We start from the raw sequence: 20,299 nt of genomic DNA, 5'->3' as shown, positions 1-20,299 counted from the left end.
GAACAGGCTGCCCAGGGAGGTTGTGGAATCTCCTTCTTTGGAGACATTCAAAACCCGCCTGGACACGTTCCTGTGTAACCTTATCTAGGTGTTCCTGCTCTGGCAGGGGGATTGGACTAGATGATCTTTTGAGGTCCCTTCCAATCTCTAACATACTGTGATACTGTGATACACAGCTTGTGACTGTGAGCCCCAAGTGGCTTGTGCATCTGCAGCTTTTGGGGAGAAAATTCACTGTAGGTCCCAGAATGCAGTCATGAGGGTGACCCTCTTCTTCTCTTGTACACCTAGAGGCAGCAAATATTGAGGATGTAGTGTGTGTAGCTGTGCAGGGAAATGTAGCACACACGAGTTTTGAAAGCGTTATGTGAGCAGGGTGAAACATCAGCTTTGCATGGGAAAGGGGATGGGGTGGCATCTCAGAGTGCTCTGGTGGATCTGCAGAATACTGGAATCTGCACAGAAACCAAAATTTGGAAGGCTCTGGCAAACCTGGGAGCTGCCGGTGACAAATGACATCCTTTCCAAACAAAACAGCCAGCTATGAGTCACCAAGTCAAGCACTAAGTTACCTGCTTTAAAGCTTTTGTAGCGAAACAAGCTCTTAGGGGGAGATGCTGAGCAAGTAAGGAGGAAATATGATGGAATGGAAGGAGTTTCTGTCAAACACAAAAGCATAAGGAGTTTGTAATGGCCATCTTGAGATGAGTGATTAAACCCATGCTAAAAATTGTGATTTGTAAACGTACAGTTCTACATCCTACTGCAGGCAAATGAACACACCAAATACCAACAGCAACTCTTGTTTGCTTCCCTGGTCTTCTTAACAAAAGATCTTAGGTTTGCAAGAAAAAGATCATCATTCCCAAATGCAGGGAGCTCTTTGGGATACCTTTCTCTTTTCTCACAGTAAAATGCCACATTCAAATTATAATAAGCTAGAAATGCACTCACTGAATGCCCTGAAGGAGGGATCACCAATAGTGACAATACCAGAACCCACCAAGACCAGCTTTTCTTCTCCCTTCCTGGTTTTCAGCCCTAAAGACAGACAGCATGAACCCCCTGTTAACTGCACTTTAGACTCACTCACACAAGGTACTGACTCCCGTTCCCAAAATGAAGGACATCTATGTAAGTGAATGCTCTTCCTGACCCGTTTCTCCTGTCAGTTTACTATCATCTTATTTTCAGGCCAGTGCTCAGGGTCACGGCTGTGTAATTCCCATTTCAGCTGGCAGAGAACATGAACCAGTTAGAAACAAAGCAGCTCAAGTGCCAACATCAACACAGATTTATTTCATTAGTCTGTATAAGCTGTCTGATGCTATTTAAAACTCACTTTGGCAAGACCTATGGACAACAGGCATGCTGGCAAAGGGAGGGAATTTGAAAACATGCCTCTCTGCTCTCCCTCTTCAGCCAGCAACCCTGCTCCAGGAAAGGCCCTGAATTGCTCTTCTGTCCCCATGGGCCAAACCCACTGTGGTTCTCAGGGCACTGGGCTGAAGGCCAGGGAGGGCTTTCAGCGCTCACGGCCCAAGGAGAGGATGGTGCCTTCTCCCATCCCAGTCTCTTAAGCACTCACAGGAGATACCCTCAAGGCAGAAGCCCCCGTAGAGGGGCAATGGGTCGCACCTCCTACACCTTGATGGGGAACCGCTCATTTCATCCTAGAAAAAAAAGCAAACTTTTCTCTACCCTTATTGCAAAGGTTAGGAAACAGATACGAAATCAGGTGTCTCTGACACAGCTCCCCACCTATTTATACATTCTTGTCAGACCTGATTCTATTTTCCTCCACTTTGTGCTTTTAAAAATAGCTCGAAGAATGTGGCTTTTAAGCATTTTAGAGATGGTGGCACAATACAATACAGGTCACTTTTTTCACTGTTTTGTGGCTGATTAAAATAGAAGTTCCAAAGTACTACTTACTATAATTTTCATCTCCCACACAAAGCCTATTTATCTCTCTTCCCCCAAATTACAGGCTTTGTTACTAAAACAGGGAATCAATTTGTAGACATACCAGTCATTGATAACTTTTCAATCTTCTACCCCAGTTAGGCTTTATTTAGTGTGTATATATAGGCTCCCAGTTACTAGGCAGCATTTAAATGTGAATTCATATTTCTTGCAAATCTTTGTTATTTTAGGAATAAAACGTTTAGTGTTACCCACATCTTCCTTTGGGATCCTGATGCTGTAAGCAAATTCTTTATTATGTTGGGGAAGGTGTGCCCTGTAGAAAAAGAATATTTTGGCAAAGTTTTGGTATACGCTATAGTAAAAAGAAGTTGTAGTTTTGAGAGAGAAATAAACATAAAGATGCAATTCTTTCTTAATTATAGAACATAGAGTTTCTCTCTGCACTATAGAATCATACAATGATTTGGAAAGGACCTTTAAGCTCATCCAGTTCCAAACTCCTTGCCACGGGAAGGGACACCTTCCACTAGACCATGTTGCCCAAGGCTCTGTCCAACCTGGCCTCGAACACTGCCAGGAAAGGGGCATCCGCACCTGCTCCAAGCAACCTGCTCCAGAGCCTCACCACGCTCAAAGTAAAGAACAGGTTCCTTATATCTGATCTAAACTTCCCTGTTGTCATGATTTAAGCCCAGTTGCCACGCAGCCTCTTGCTCACTCTCCCCCTTCTCCCCTCCCCCCCCCCCCCCCCACTCCCGGAGGGATGGGGAGGAGAATCAAAAGAATGTAACTCCCATGGGTTGAGATAAGAGCAGTCCAGTAACTAAGGTATAACACAAACCACTGCTGCTGCCACCGATAATAATAATGATAAGGGAAATAACAAGGGAAGAGAATACAACTGTTCACCACCCGCCGACCAATACCCAGCCCAACCCCAGCAGTGATCTAACCCTTCTGGGTAACTGCCCCCAGTTTATATACTGGGCATGATGTGCTGTGGTATGGAATACCTCTTTGGTCAGTTTGGGTCAGGTGTCCTGTCTCTGCTTCCCCCCGGCTTCCCCTCCTCCCTAGCAGAGCATGAGGCTCACAAAGTCCTTGGTCAGAGTAAACATTACTGAGCAGCAACTAAAAGCATCAGTGTTATCAGCACTGTTCCCAGGCTGAAAGTCAAAAACAGCACTGCACCAGCTACTGATAAGGAGAAAAATGACTCCTACTGCTGAACCCAGGACACCTTTTTAAACCCATTACCCCTTGTCCTGTCACTAAAGTCCCTGATGAGTCTGACTCCAGCATCCCTATAGGAATCCTTCAGATACTGGAAGGCTGCTATGGGGTCTCCATGCAGCCTTCTCTTCTCCAGACTGAGCAGATCCAACTTTCTCAGCCTGTCTTCATACAGGAGGTGCCCCAGTCCCCTGATCATACTCTGGCCCTCATCTGGACAATGATCTTTCCGTAGATGGACGGTACTATGATTGGTACTAGATTTAAGGGTCACATAAGAATTTGCATTAAAATAGATAAATCAGAATTAGATACAGTTTGAGCCAGATACAGCAATAGCCTCTGCATTCTTACAGGTGAGCCTCCAGCAGGCTGATTCTAATGGATACTGTAACATTAACATTTGTTGATCACTGTGTCACCATCAATAATTTGTCTCTGATCAGGTGGATCAAAATCTGAGTGATTTTAGCTATGAAAAATGTGTGCATCTGCATCTAGCTGTTATAGAAATTCTAATCAATCTGAGTACAAGTATACTCTTTTGTTTTAAATCCCATGGGATCAGAAAGCTCTTTCTCCCCAAGCTGCAGAGTCACAATTATGTGTGAGAGATGGATATATTTGGAACAGCTGATACATTGATACACCTAATAAAACAAAGGAGGAGCTAAATACAAGGAAAAAGGTAAAAGAGAAAGTTAAATTATCCTTTACGATTAATTTCAAGGAAGCTGATATCTATTAAACTATTTTAAAACCAAAATCTAAACCAAAACCAAACCAAAGCTTTTGGAAACCAGTTCAGTCATTGGCTGTTATCCCTCCCTGGATTCTGACCAAAGAACATGACAGACTTACTTATTTTCTTTGCATCTTTTTTAATTAACATGCCTTTGGAGGAGCAGTGGCAGTGGCAGAAGGGACCACCCCTGACACTCACTTAATTCCAATAAACATCTTCTGTCCGGCTGCAGACAGGCTTTATCTGACAAGCTCTTTCTGGCTGACTAATGTGCCTTGGGTCATGTTTATGGCTAGCATAGATACTTGTAGAGCAGATATGACTTATTACAACATGTGCCACTTGCAATGAAAATCTCACTCTCCAGGAGAGGGAAAAAAAGAAGAAACAAGCAACAGCTTTATAAAGGAACATCTTTTAAGATGTTCTGCTTAGGCAAAACCTAATTCCAAGCATTCCAGCCTTCTATTTTCATTCAGGCAAAAAATGATTACTTTTTGAGGCAGGATTGCTGTTATGTTAGAGAAATGCTATAATAAAATACAGTATCTAATAGCAATATACTATAGTAATTCTGTGTATTTAAGAGCAACACAGCCTTATTTGCAATGAACTGAAAAACTGAAATGACAGAGTCAGTGCTAAGGTCTCATCTCTTTCCTTATTACCCATGTTGTACAGTAATAGATGAGGTGAAGAATGAAAAATGTCACTGTATCACGAGCTCTCAGAGCTGTGGCTTTCATCAGTAGGTCACCTACCTGCTCAGGGTTTCAATTGTCAGCAATTATTTCAAGTTTCCATGAAGGAAAATTGCCCTAGGAAAGGAAAACTTTACATTTGCTAATATTGCATTGTACAGGTTTGTGAGTCCTCCGTGTTTGCTCTTCTGGACACCAGATTTCTGTTACCCCTATAAGGCCATTTAAACAACAATTGAAGAATCCTCTTTTTCGCTGGTGGTTGTATACTGGGCTAAATAAAATCTTCACTTGCACATTAAGTTTTGCACTTTCAAGAGTTGTACTGCTGCCATAATACCAGGGAATGCCACTACAGTTAGTGTCTGCACCGATGTTCTTCATTCCCACCCCATGACTGCCTGCTGCAACCTGGCCTTGGCCACAGCCCTTGTGAGCACAAGCAAAGCTATCTCCACCTCTTTCTTCCATCTTGTTGCAGCTACTGTCATGTCCCCATGCTGCCTTTCCAAGCAGAAACATGCATTTATACCTCACCATGCAGAGCTGTGAGCCTAGCACGCCTGGGATGCTCACTGGGATGCCCATGTGCTGTCAGGTTGATCTGTGCAGTGTATGGAGGTTTCCAGCTGTTCTGTAGCTGTTTTTCCAAGCAGGCTGTAAAGCACCTGGAAATCCTATCTATTTCCCCCCCACCCCAAATCCTCTGATCTATGTAAGCAATACTTTCAGCTGGGAAAAGATGACACTCCTAGGAAAATTCAAACTTGTGCTCTGTCTCCACATTCATCTGGGCTCTGGCATGAACATCAGTTCACCCAAAACCATTTAAATATCTCATCCACAATTTGACTTGAGAAGTGAGTGGTGATAACAGGTAGTTGCAGCTACCCATATATCAGCTACAAGGGCAGCTCCTGTACTCCATGGGGTAATTATATGCTCCTGTCAGTAGGCATCCAGCATGCTCTGAGAGCAGCAGTTCAGGAGCTGCTGCAGCATTTCTAGGTGATCATTGTAAGAAATCTACGCCAGAGCTTATAGTCATGGTGAGTTTTTAACAGGGAAAGGTTGGGTAACACATGTTAGAGGGAGAGGAGTGCGGGAGGGAGGAGGACACGTTCCTCCTTTCAGGCTGCCAGCAGCAGCTCCAACATCTGGTTCAAACCACAGCGCTGCCAGGCTCCTGTTTCTTCTCCTGTTGTATCTCCCACTTCTACATACAAGTGTTAGCAAATGTCAGTCTGTCTCTAGGGCTTCTTTTCTTGTAAGCATTCAGGGTCTGATGAGTTGTACTTACTTACTTATTCCCCTTGGTCTTCTCAATCCGCAGAAAGCTAATGTGGTTTGGAGCTTGGATCTGCTCCTCCCTCGGCTGCAGGATACTTTTTGTGCTGCTCTGATGTTCTTCAGCAACAACAATAAAGGAGCAAAGAGCAACTTTACTACCTATGACAGCCTGTTTCACCTATACTTTGCTTTATTATACATATGCATTGTCTCCACTTGCAGGTCTGCATTTGAAAACATCTTCCATAGGTGATTTAGTGACACAATTTGTATTAACTCAAATATGAGTCAAATCGTCTATAAGTTCGGAACACATCAAAAAGCACCCTTTGGCTTCAGAGGTACTAAAGAGCCACCCATTTCCAGGTTGAGCAGATGTTGATACCGCAGCATCCCAGAGAAGGAAGCCAAAGCTGGGTTAACAACAAACATGTACTTCTATGGCTGTCTTTAATGCTTTTCGAGGGTGGAGCAATACAGAACTCAGATGCTTTGTAACCATTCTCTTAGGACAAGGCAAAAGGGCTGTTAGCTTATCCTAGATAAAAAGGAGCAATCATCTGGAGAGGCCCTACTACAGCTATGAAAATTAGGACAAGTGAAACTCCTGCAAATTTTGCTTTAGCGGTCAGGGTGGATGATTACACACTCTTCCCTGGCAAGTCTTTGTGGTGCTATTCCATCAAAGTGATGGTAAGTACAGACTACACGGACATTTCTTGAAATCCTTGCCTGAATCAGTGCTGAGTTTTGTTTCTCAGCAGCAAGAATGGGGTGGCCAGGACAACTACAGATAATCTGTAACGTGCTTATGTGGAAAAGAGAGGGTTGCAGCAAAGGAAGAACAGCCAAGCAACAAAAGGAACAGTCTGCAGTGGGAGGGATGGGTTCATGCACCAAAGAGAGGATTGAAAGTAGAGGCTGAGGGGTCAAGGTGAAGGAGGATTGCCATTACCACGGAATTTATCCCTGGCCCAAGCTTCCTGCAAACACACATTACTTTCATCTTTCTTCTCTTCCTTGTGACCCAGGCACACCCCTTACTTTGTTCTCATTATCAAAATACAGAAGTCCTAATGGAGGTTCAAAGAAAAAGATCCGATATGTTAAGGTATTTAGGACCATAAAAATGCAGATGAGCACCTGCACAACTACATCCTACTTTTTCAGATTTGGTGCGTGGTTGCTTTCTACCTTACGCAAGCCAGCATCAACCTGCTACAAAAAAAAGTCTTTTCAGCTTTGTTGATCCCTGTATCATTTTCATTGTTGTAAATACCAGATGGTAGCTTTGCAAAAAAGTAGTCTTTTATAATATATAGTTTTATTTTATTTTTTATCATTATGCATTCTACTAAATAAACCAAATCTAAAGATTCTTTAAGGTCTTTATGCCTGCTTCTTCAGGTTGTAAGACCAAGAGCATGCACCTGAAGTGTTTCAAGAGGGCATTATTTCCTTAGTGTGTAGTTCCTGTTGATTTAGATCCTCTAGATAATGCCCTTGGAGAATGAAGTATTGGAATGAAAATAGATCCATCTCATGAAGTTCTACTTACTACAGTTTCAATTAACTTAGTATGTAGGTAATGGAAAAGCGAGTTAGATTGTAATTACCTTTTTCAATGTTCAAAGCACCAAAGAAGTTGTCAATAACGATACACTTGCAGAGCCACAAGAAAGGTTAAATCTGATATCAAACTATCCCACTTACTCTATGCTAGATTTAATGAGAAAATAAAGTATTGGATGTATTCTACCAAGACATACCACTGTCTGCATTTTGACTGCAGAGTATATGTTCATTTGGTCCAAGTACCACTCACTACTTATGTAATATATACACCTTTTTAACTTAATAAAAAAGACCCCAAAATCAATTTTTCATCTAAGAACCAGTAAAGATAAGCCCAGGAAAGAGGATCTTGCATTGTGAAAGAAAACACAAAGACAGCCCAAGAACATTTATCATGAGATCCATCACAGCAAAAGTTACCAGAAATCTTTTAAAGCTCTTTGCCAAAGGAAAGGTGATGACTAGAAGCTGATTTTGACATGCCAAGTAACTGCAGACTATCAGATGTTGTAGCTGACTTAAAGGTTTTTCTTGTTTGTTTGCTTATTCTCTGACAAAATGTCGGGCAAGAAGATTGAAGAGCATCATGTACTCTATTATGTGGGACTTAAATAGCAAGGTAGAATCTTTGCAGGTGTTTAACATCTTTGACTCAGATTCAGTCACAAACAACTTACATTAACTGATCTTAGCCATAATTGCATGTGAAGGTTTATAAAAGCCTTAACTGCTAGTAGGTTTGGCATTTATTTCCCAGAAAGACTCTTTATGCACAAAGAAGTTTTAATTACACAGCTTAGATTTGAAAGTCCAGGAGGAATGTGCCCACCGATTTTGGTGGTGGTGGTGCTCATTTGTTTTCCAAAATCAAAGGTTTCTTGCCAAGTTAGCTGATCTGGTAGTTTATTAAAACAAAGCCTAAAGCCCACTAGCCCTCAATTAGGCTGACTCTGTGGATTAGAAAGTATTTATTGCCCCATCAGGGCAACTACAATTTGTTCCTGAGGGAAAGGGAAGGGGGCCTCCTTCCAGAGCCACCCATTTTTGTCACCTGAATACCTTCAGTTTAAACTGGAAAGAAAAGGAAAACTCCTGTGCTCAAACTCCACAAAGAAATCATGTCTCAAGTTGGCTCTGGCTTTACAGACCAAGACAGTAGTCAATCAACTAAATTTACTCCCATGAGAATTTAACTTGAAGGAGCCCTACAGGAAACAGCCAAATCATAAAATTGCTTGGCCAAACTGAAATTTCACATGCCCTAACTCTGCTTGCTTCTCCCTGGTTATTCCTACAAACCCATGTGTATATCTCAAGCCACTTCACTGCGAGACGAAAACAGTTGTTATGGGAATTGTTAATGTATTTATTTTGGACTGTTTTATCCATTAGCGTGACTTTGCAAGTCAAAAAGTGATGCTTCTCCTACAAGTTAGGCAGCACACTCTTCAAACTAAGAGCTTGTTTTGACTAAACAAAGCAAAGTACACAGGTCTAACTATGCGATACTTCTTGCTTACAAAAAAAGGTAAGAGGTCAGAAGTGTTGTGTAGTCTTCAGCTCTGGTGATCATGCTTCTTTGTACGCTGAAAAAAAAAAAGGCAGAGAAAAACAATCTAGATCACAAGGGTCCTCATGTCTCCGCAGTTCAGTAGGTTAAGAGGCTGTTGGGCTGTGATCTGCACATTCCACTATAAATATTGTGAATAGGCACACGCAGAAGAGGAAAATGAAAATTGTCTTTGCACAGATGTAGCATAATGCTCATAACTAGAGCAAAAAGTTCCCTGAGAGTACAAGTAATTAATCTGTGAGAAAGCTCGTCGAAGGATACAGCAAATTCATCACTACTTGATGGCTTTACACAGAGTGTATTTTCAGATGTGCTCCATTTCAGCTACAAAATATTAAACTCTACAGGATTCACATACATGATGTGCAAACTAATTCCCTCCTCGTTGGAATTCCCAGGGAGCTTTGTGGCCTCCTGTCAGGCAGACAGCCGGATCAGGCCATTGTAACACTACCCTGTCATCCTCTCACCTCCCCTCCAAAATTTAAGCAGTATATAAGTAGTAAAGGAGGGTGGAGGGAAATTATTAGTATTTATCTTTAAGGCAAACATAAAGCTCCTCTCAGACAACAGATGGCTCCAAAATCCTGAATATATTTTCTTCCTAATTCTTAAGAAAGGTGAAAGCACTTAAGTTTTTTGATTTTAAGAAAATGATTGCTCTTCCCTGCTTCAGAAAAGAAATACCAGCTTAGTAACAATTAATTGCATAAAACTCATGGTCACTGAAGCAAATGTGCACCCGTACATTTTTAGCAACATAAATACAACTCTTTTCTATAGCTAGGAAATAATTTCCTTTTCCTTTGTCATGCTCCTGGTTCTTTTCCTGGGGTCTGGACCTGGACAGGGAATGCTATTCCACAAGGCTTCTTGAAGCATTAAAGCCAAGTTAACACATTGTGTTGGGCTGAAACGTTTCAAATTTAGCTAGCAGAGTGGCTGCCAGCAAAATCATCTCAAACACGGTTCATTCTGGCCAGAATCTCAGATTTGAGGCTTCCCCAGCTCATGTGAGTGCCTTGCCCAAAGAGGTTGTGCTCTAGCAAATAGATGGCACTAAAAGGTAGTTTGACAAGATACCTTTCAGATGAATTCCCACCTTCACCACTATCCCAGTGGACTGCTGATGTAAAATAACCCTTTTGGTAATGAAAATTATAGAGTGCTACAGGGGCACAGGAGTGCACAGAGCAGTGAGTAAGGAATCCTATAAGCAACAATGAAAACATTAAGCATAAAACACCTACACTTCTCTTTGCCAGCACTATAGTTCGATGTGCTTACTCCCACTTACTAAGAATGTTGTGGCATTTGCTCAGCACTGACCCAGAGGGTGAAGTGCTGTGTCTAAAATCAGTGATATTCCTGACTGTGTCTCCTTTGTTGTTTCCAAGCTTGTCATTTAAATTTCAATTCAGCCAGGGAATGCTTTGTTTGAGATTTGATGGGAACACAGGAAAATGCAGCATGACTTACATGTAATAAACTTGTACATCTGAAGCAGTGTCCTGAAATTAGAGACTCTTGTCAGTAATAATCACCCTAACCATTCCTTTTGCATTTTATGTTTGCAAGATTACTTCTATGACAATACTTTTAGGAGGGTTGATATGAAAATATGGAAACCTGGTGTCATTAGAGAAGATCTGAAGGTAGCTAGGGCACAAACTTTCCAATTATATCTTTGAGAAGGTGTACACTGCTACTATTAATGAGTTCATGCCACTTTGAATCAAATGTATGTGATATTAATTTACATTTACTTAAAAGCAGTATATAAAGTGCATATGAAGACATTGTTTTAAAAGTGTTTATTTTTTAAGATACAACATTTTTTGCCTTATAAAAACAATGGAGTATCTGGGCAACAAGCAATGTGAAAATGGAATGAACTCCTTCCCTATTGCTGACACCTGGCTGCAATTCAAGTAAATTGAATTTCACAACGTCTTGAACACAGTAAAGAACAGGTTTTATTTACAGATCCAAAACATCTAACAAACCAATTAGCTCCCAAGTTTTCAGGGCCAGATCCAGCAACAAGCAGCTTCTCCTTCCAACTGGAGAAGACATTACCAGTCATGTATGACAAGCTACTCCCCCGTATCACCACTTGCTTTCGTAAGTCACAGTGCACTGCTAAACACAGCAGTGCCCCAAAACCCCCCCAAAGCACCCCACTCACTTGTGCTCCTGGTAGTGTTGTACAGTCTTAGCTATGGCAGCACTGCAATGACAGCCATCTGTACACATCTTTTTCCTCTTGCTTCCTGCACCTCATATCCCAAATACCCCTAAGTGGAAGGAATAGCATGAGGTCCTGAGCATATTCTAAGCTTAAGCACAAAAACTTGCATATTAAGAGCATTTTAGCTACACACTGCTAGCTAGGTGCAGTCTCTCATGGAGAGATTAGTTTCGTTTGCAAAATGATGTTTCTTAATAAAACCAATTATCTGCATCCATCTAAAGCATTCTTTTAAGAAGGATGTTTTTCCATAAAAGATGCCTCAGCTGTGCTGAATCAAAACCAAAACCCATATCCTATCTCACATGAGATAAGCAAGGACAGCAAAGCATTTCAGGGGAATAAAAAAACAGGACAGTGATACAGTCAAAGAATTGGAGATAACTGGAAGCAGTAATTTTCACACACTCTGGCTTTACCCTTTTTCATTTCACAAAAGCTAGATGACGCATTTAAAATGCAGGATGTCAACTACCATAGGGCCAGCAGACATTGGAGTATTTGTATTTTGTATGTGCAACATCCGGCTAAAAAGAGTATTTCAGAAAATCACCATGTATCTGTCTCAGAAGTACAATTACTCTGCTTTCCTCAATTTGTGCTCCAATTTTTGTTCTTTTTAGACAGCAATCAATAGAACGAGCATGTGAAGAAAATAAGGATGCTGTTGAAATTTAATAATCAAACAGCAGAAGGAAATCTGCTAATTTTCTAAGCAACTACATTGTTTAAACAGTGACACCATGTCAACAGTAAGTTCTCAAGTTTCATATTGTTCTCTCAGACCAGATATGAAATTTCCACGAATACCAAAAAAGTCAAAATAGGACACTTTAAAGGTGATCAAAACTTGCTCTCCTCCTAAAACTTAATGTATGATGCATATTTAAAATTAAATACAAGGATGTTTTAGCTAAACCACGTACTAAAACAAGCAATCAACCTTGAGAGAACTTTAAGATTTCTAAGAAAACTTAGAAAAAACTATTTTCTCAGAAATAGTCCTGCTGAAACCCTGCCGTTATAGCAAGCAGCTTCACATTGACCAGTTGGTCACTTCAACAAGATGGCACAAGACTGCCACCTTGTGAAACCAAAACAATCAGACCTGTATAGGACAAATAGCAAATCTCTGTCCCCAGAAAGTACAGAATACTTCTTACTGCAATACACTGAACAATTAATCTGATTTGTCTACTCATAAGGAAAGTAACAGAAAAATACTTCAGTGTGTACACTGTGCTTCTGTGTAAGATTTATCCTCGTCTTGAACACGAACACATGACAAAGAACTTAAAAGGAATGAAATACAGAATGCTCATGAATAACAGAAAACAGTTCACTGCATACCACATTATCAAATGAATAACACAGTTCACAGCATACAGGAGTATCAGACAAACTTCCTATCTTCCTGAATAACAATGTATTTGTAACTAAAATGAAAAACCCATGCGTTCAATTATTTGTGGTGGGTTTTTCCCATCTCAAACCAATTCAGCCATGCTGTGGCTGTTCAGCTCTCTATTATTCTGACAGATATTAAAAATTATCATCTTTCTGTCCAAGAAAAACTGAACCTGAGCCTTTATTTTTAACCAGTGATTAACAGAAATGTTGGCTATGCTATTTTTGTTTTCACCTTGGACATTACAAATGAGTGTGATTTTATCTAAATGGAGAGCTGATTAATACAATAAATTATCATGTTAATGCTATTGTAAGTAATTTCATTGCCAACTGACACCTGCTACGGAATTAACCTAAAGTAAACAATTACAGTTCTACTGAAACTAGAAGACCTTGGCAATGTAACCCAGGATAAACAGTCCTTTCTGCAAGCCTTCAAGAATAAATTATGAACAAACACAATGGAAATATTTCCAGAGCCAAATATTAAAATCAATTTTCCAAAAGATCATATAACCATAGAAACAAGCAATGGCTTGGGTTAGAAGGGACCTTAAAGCTCATCTAATTCCAACCCCCTGAGGGACACCTTCCAATAGACCAGGTTGCTCCAAGCCCTGTTCAACCTGGCCTTGAACACTGCCAGGGATGGGGCAGCCACAGCTTCTCTGGGTAACCTGTGCCAGCACCACATCACCCTCACTGTAAAGAAATTCTCTTTAATATCTATGATACTTGCTCCAGCATTTTAAAGGATGTTTAACTAATTCCAGTACCTAGTTTTAAACACTTTTAAGTGATATTTCTTGAATTTCTAAGAGATGTTGATGGAATTTGCAGCCCTTTATGACTAATAATGATATAATTACAACCATCTTGATTTCTGATACTGAATCAAGCTGACATTGAGCATTTCTTGCAAACTCACTGTGATTCATCACCAAAACTGAAAACACACCTTTACTCTAAAAATAAATTCTTTCATGTTTTACTAATTCATGGACTTTCCACTTTAAATTAAGCTTATAGCAACTCAGCTTGCTTTAAAATTAGCTTTTATAATATTTTCAGAATAATTGTACTCCTAATATAAATCCCTTGGTACAATATTACACCATCTTATAATATTGATTTAAAAACCCCCAACAGTTAAAGACATCTGTCTACATGTAATTTCTCTAACATCTTGTGATGTGGAGCTTATTAGAAAGGTATTGTGCTCTAAATTTTTGGGGCATTCTGTATTAGCTTTTCTTCACAAAATAAATGTATTAAAATTGTATACATTTAAACTCGATTCTTATAACCTGAAACATGGCTGCTATCTCAGTTAAGAGTAAGTAGGAAGCATAAGCGTTGTCTCTTAACAGTGTTAATAATTGGAGGCATTCAGATACCAGTATCAAAAGACATGCTGGACAAAACAAAACACCGATGGACTATGTAAGGAATTTTTAAATCTTCTCAAGCATATGAGTATTTGCTCCTCTTCATAAAGCCAAACAAGGGAACAGATCTAGAAGGCAATTCACAATTCTAACCAGACCCCCATCCCTTCCCATTTTATCATTCCAATTCGCTCACTACTAATATTTCAGGACACAAATAAACTTGTACTGAAACATGCAGATGCTCTCTACCTTGTTTACATTTTTCCTAGCATGGCATACAAAACCAAAATTGGAAGCGGAAGGCATGCAAGACTTCCCTTCCCAAAACCGTCATACTAAAATTACAACACAAGACAATATCCTGGACCCTGCAAGAACCAAAGTATCCCATTTCAGGTTTCTCTTGTCCCTTCAGCTTGATCAGTCAAATACAGAGTGATCAAAAATGGCTCTCCCTATGGTACACACATTATTAACAACTAACATACTGGCTACAGTGACCTGGCAAACATCTTAAATTCAATACAAATAAACCTACTCATTGAAGAGTGGTTTTAAGGTTTCCTTAGAAGAAACAGGGCTGCAAAGACATTGGGCAGGAGAATCTGAGTTGACCACACTCTTCATAGTAAGCACAGGTAAGGAACCAGAGCCAGGACATTGATATCACTGATTGATAAAGAAAAATGAAAAAACCCATGACAGCACTAATGGGAGTAAATAACTCCACAGTACTGACTTTTTGAGAAATAATTCCATTTCAGAGTGACTGGCATGGCAATAGTACAGTATGTTTGCATGGATTTGTCAGCTGTCTTTTAATTACAGAACGAGAAAGAATTCAAAAATGCTACACACCATGCAAAGTTTTGGATCTCCTCCCCTGCCACACAGTTTAGTTATATTTATAAAACAGCTTAATAGTTAACTTTAAGCAATCAAATATTTTTGAGCCTAATTAAAGTCATTTACAGCCAGAAACCATTACAGCCTTCTTTTATTCTCAAGATAATACACTAGATGCTTTTAAAAATATATATGTATACACATATTGTATTTTACCTTTGTAATACAAAATATATATTCCCTAGTTCCATTAGATCTGTATATACATGAAAACCATTTAAAAGAACAATTCAGTAATGCCATTAGCATTTCTTTAAGATTACATGTCACAGATCTTAGAAACACTCAGTTCAACTGAGGAGTGCACTCAGATCCTACATCAGTACAAACCTGTGAACACAGACCATCAGGACATAAAAGCCTGATTATTTAAAAGGGTATTCATTAGGCTGCATTCCACTGTGTAACGACACATTTCAGTCTGACATATATAAATTACTTCCCTCCTAATAGGTCACATTATCAACTGCAATTTATCTTTTGTTGTACAATAACACTTGTTTCCCCAAAGAAGGTACATGCACACAGCCTCCACTGTATTTTCTAAGTATCAGTTTGAAACAAAATTTTCAAACTGCTTTAATGACTTAAGAGCCTACATTCTGCTTGCAAAACCAGTGTAAGCATTTATCGACAAAAAAAATCATGACAATACAGTGGCACGTAGGAGGTTTTGAAAATGTACTTTAGCAGTGGTTCATACCTTGTCTGCCAGCAAACCTAGATGGAAATGGCCTGATCCAAGCAGTAAATACACAGAGGTAACAAAAATGTAAAACACCAAAATACCTTGTTTTAAAGAGAAGCCTCTGAAACATACTTACAAACTGTCATATCCTCAAGAGAATGTTATATAGTATTTTGCTATAATGAAAAATCACTGTAAACATCTCTCTTACTTCACATAAATTACAGAAAGATGTGCTCAAATTCCCCTTCATATTGAATGTTTTAATTCCAGGAGCTCATAAATTCAATATATGGAATACCTTCACATAACAACATATCAGATCTCACATTCAGTTGCAACAATATAAGCAAATAGCTTACTTCCCCAATTCCAACTGCAAAACATACTGGGAAAGAAAAGGTCACCACATAAACCTCTGGATTTCATCACTATTTGGCCATTGGAATGTTTTGTTTAGAAAAACATATAAAGTTATGGCATTCACAGCAATATAAAAAGCCAACTCCAGAAGCTGTCTATATAGAGACAGAAATGGAATATTGAGTCTGTATATTAAGAATGGCAAAATAAAGTAACGAAATTCCAGCAATTTTTGAGGAACTGTGACTGCTAGTAAACATACAAAATACATTAAGATCCAGAATATCGGTTTTGATTTTAGTGTATCAGCAAAACTCCAGCAAGAAAATATATAGACTGGAACCAATACATATTTTACAAGCTCATGTCTTTGGAAGACTTTTCTCCAGACATAAAATGTATAATGTCTGTTATCTGCTAGTAAATACTTATGAACATAGGTAAATTTCCAGATCAGGAATAAAGAGATGGCAGTGATTAAGCTGTACTGCACAGGGTGCTTTCGTAATGACAGAATGAATTTCTTGATTTTAGAAGGGGTCAATAAATGAGGGAATGAAAAAAAGACAGTAAAGGACAGAAAATAGAACAGCTGAGGAAAGTGCAAACAGGCTTCATGGCTACTTCTGTCACCAACAACTATTCCACCATTGATGAAGACAAAGACAAGGAACCCAGTTACTAATATGATGTACGGCCAAGTTAAAGCAGTAAGTGTAACTAAGTTTTTAGGTGATGCAAGATATTTGATAAGAAACTGCAGTACTCTCATCAAATCTGAAAATGATCCTTTCCTGGAAGAAATCTTTTCATCTTTCTTTTTCTGTAACTCTGTCTTCCAGGCTTCATTTAGCTTCTCTGCAACAATATTTCCAGCACAAAAAACTGTCCACACAATGTTTGTCTGACGAAACATGAAGCCACAAAATCCAAGGAGAGCTGAAGTTTTATGGTTACCATAAAGGCACATTAAATAGGCGAAAAGTGTGAAAAATACTGATCCTGGGTCTGTATAATAAAGGAATGTAAAAAAGTAAAGGGTGGGAAACATTGCAAGTGTTAACGTAGACAAGATTCTCTGGAAGCCATACACAGCCTAGAGAAGAAGCAGAAAAATGTGGTTAAAAATGTCCAATAAAAATAACATGAAACAAACAAACAACCCCAAATAATAAGTATAATTCTTGAGAATTCCATTAACACAATATAATATCTCTTATGTTCTTTGGCTCCATTATTGCAGAAGCACACAGGCTGTATTTTTGTTAACCTCCTGATATGTTAATGCAGAGTGTCGGACTACACAACATTAGAACAGCACATTACTGCAGGCGAGTTAAAAACACAGCAACAAAAATACATCAACTTCTTTTATATGTCAGGTGTTCACATATCTGTGCCATTAAAGTCATTGCAGGAGTCTAACTGCTCCCATATCTCGGATAAAATAGCTAATGGGCCAATAAAAAAAAAAAAAAAGACCAACAAATCAACAATGTTTTATGCTCCTGAAATTTCATCACCAAGATTCTGCTTGTTTGTGAGACAGCAGAACACATCATTTCATGCTTCTGCTCTTGCCTCTTTTGAACCCAGTCCACAGAGTGGCCTGTTCAGAGTTTCTGATCTTTGGTGCAGCTTTTACTGTTTATTGTAATTTGTGAGTTAGAAAAGAAACTTCAAAGAAGTTAGGAGACCATGCAGTTAAAAGCTCCTCCCAATTATCCCACTCACTACATGATGAAATGCAATTCACAACATTAAAAAATGTTGCATTATGCTTCTGAATGATATAGCATGGGGTGAAACAGCCAGTCACCACCTTACAGACAGGAGGAACAGAGAAAATGGTGAGCTCAAAACCAACAAGGCAACTACATTTTCTAACTCTTAGACTACTGTCACAAAAACTTTTATTTTCTTACATCTGTATTTCCACTTCAAAGCATAAAGTGTTCTAAAAGTGAAAAAAAAAAATAATTATTGAATTTGACTCAGTTTTGTGTAGTCTTATTGTATGCTTAAAACTGAAGAGTCTCCTGTAAGAAAATACATCAGAAGAAATTTTCCTTAAAGGAATCCTTCAGTTATCAGGGAACAGGAAAAAATGTTCTTATGGTTAAAAGTGAAACTGAACAACTTGACTATGGTGAAAGCTTTTGAATAGGCCATTAATCACTGAAACAATTTACCTGCTGCAGTGGTGGATTCTACACCACTTTAAATATACAATATTCCTATGCCCAAGTTGAACTGTTATGGTCTGGATGGGTGGTCAAAGGTAAGAACTGGCTGGCTGGTTAACTTGTCACACTCTACCCAAAGAGTAACGACCAGAGTAACACAGGCATCTATACTGGGACCTGTCCTCTTTAACATCTTTATCAAGGACCCAAAGGCAGCAAGAGTACACTCTCACCAAGTCTGCAAATGACACTAAACTGGTGGCACCAGGCTGAAGAGCAGAGCTGCCAAACACAGGCTGGAGAAATAGGGCAACAGGGAGGCTGTGAATACTCCATCCCTGGCGGTGTTCAAGACCAGGCTGGACGAAGCCTTGGGTGAGATGGCTTAGTGTGAGGTGTCCCTGCCCATGGCAGGGGGGGTGGAACTTGATGATCTTAAGGTCCTTTCCAACCCTAACTATTCTATGATTCTATGATTATGAAATTCAGTGAGTTCAAATGCAAATTCCTTCACCTGAAAAAAAAGAAATCCCTACACTGATAGAGGCTCGACGCAGAGTAGCTGAGGATCTGCTGCTCTGTGGAAAGGGACCTGGGGGTCTTGACAGATAATGAAGTGAATATGAGCCAGCAGCTTGCCTGGATGGAATAGTAACAGCCTCCTGGACTGCATCAGCAAGAGAGCATAGAAGCAGATCAAAGGAAGTGATGATCCCTCTTTATTTGTTAGGCTGCACTTACAATACCGCGTAAAATTTTGTGCCCTGTGATACAAAAAAGTACCAGTAAACTGAAGCAATGGCAGAGGGCCACCCAGACAGTGGGAGACTGAAACACATGCCCTAAGAGCAGAGGCTGCGGGAGCTGGCCTTGTTCAGTCTGTAAAATAGATGGCTTGGGAGGACTGAACAGCAGCCTACAAATACCTGAGAATGTCACCAGCTTAAGGAGCCAGGCTCCTCCAAGTGGTACACTGTGGAAGAGCAAGAGACAACAGGCATAAACTGAGAGGTTCAGACTGGATGTAAGAAAAATCTTTTCCACTGTGAGGCCAGTCAGTCACAGAGCAGGTTGTCCAGACAGCAACCTGATCTGACCTCAGGGCTGGCGTGTTTTGAGCTGAAGGGTGGATCTTCTAAGGTCCTTTCTGCCCTGAATCATTCCCTACATTACAACTTGAATTATTCTTTGGTTCTAAATATTGGTATGAAAAGTGGTATCTTTCCAAAGAACAGAGTTCAGTTTAAACACAGCTTACAGGGCTTCACTCAGGATTCAGTGGCTGAAATTTCCTGGAGAGTTTGAAGCAATTCCAACTAGATGAGCATTAAGACCTTTGGGCAGTGTGTATTAAGTTTTATTTCAATGGGGCTACTTATCGTTACACACAAGAGTAAATTTTTAGAGGTTTGCACCCTGAAAGCAAAAAAAGATTAAAAAAAATCAAAACAAAAAATGGAGAAAAGGAATATGCCTCCTTGGCCAGACTGGTAGTAGTACTTGCAGTTATATAGCTTGCTCACATACATAGCAAAACACACACTGAGGTATCTAAATTGCTTGTACAAGCGTGTAAAATGTACGAGTACACAAAAGTAATTATTTCACCATACCTTATTCTTCTGATGGATCTTGGACAGTAGTAAATACAATAAATAGAAGTTCCCAGCACTGAAAAGCAGGTTAATAAACCTGAGCATCCCTGTAGAGCACACCACGCTTCCCGTCCATCCACAGAGCCATGCCACAGGCTTCACTATTCCCACCGACACCAGGTACAAGCCCGGCAGTGTGGTGATCATCGGGTCCCACTGCAAAGTGGAAAAAGAAACAGGTTATGGGCTAAAATCACACAGAAAAGGGACCCGAGACACACGGTGGGGTATGCCACACCATGCCCACCCGCCCGCTCCCCTTTCTGTCAGCTTGGATGCTTGGTGTACTGCTGGCATTACTACACTAGAATATTTGAATACTCCGTATCCTGAACCATTAAGAAGCAGAAAGAAGCGTCTGGGGCAACAACGACCACAAACTATTCGCTTTTCGAAACGCCCG

General features: G+C 39.9%; 1 protein-coding gene across 2 annotated transcripts in view; it reads right to left on the bottom strand.

The window, feature by feature from the left end:
- The window catches only part of ALG10 (ALG10 alpha-1,2-glucosyltransferase), a 44,154-nt gene that overhangs the window by 23,572 nt on the left and 283 nt on the right, over positions 1 to 20,299 (bottom strand). The window contains exons 2-3 of one of the 2 annotated variants that reach the window (XM_061366209.1): positions 19,855 to 20,052; positions 16,076 to 17,151 (exon numbers count right to left, since the gene is read on the bottom strand). In XM_061366209.1, the coding sequence (XP_061222193.1) occupies positions 16,096 to 17,151; positions 19,855 to 20,052 (1,254 nt within the window). In that variant the 3' untranslated portion in view covers positions 16,076 to 16,095. Of the gene's footprint in view, positions 1 to 16,075; positions 17,152 to 19,854; positions 20,053 to 20,299 lie in introns of those variants that run through there. The other variant, XM_061366210.1, reaches the window with a different exon arrangement.

The sequence above is a fragment of the Neopsephotus bourkii genome, unplaced genomic scaffold (assembly GCF_033783945.1).
Source record: "Neopsephotus bourkii isolate Nb327-2 ecotype Australia unplaced genomic scaffold, CSIRO-AGI_Nbou_v1 NB_1328, whole genome shotgun sequence".
Lineage (NCBI taxonomy): Eukaryota > Metazoa > Chordata > Aves > Psittaciformes > Psittacidae > Neopsephotus > Neopsephotus bourkii.
Note: the sequence above shows the minus strand (reverse complement) of the source record. Positions and strands in the feature narration are given on the sequence as shown.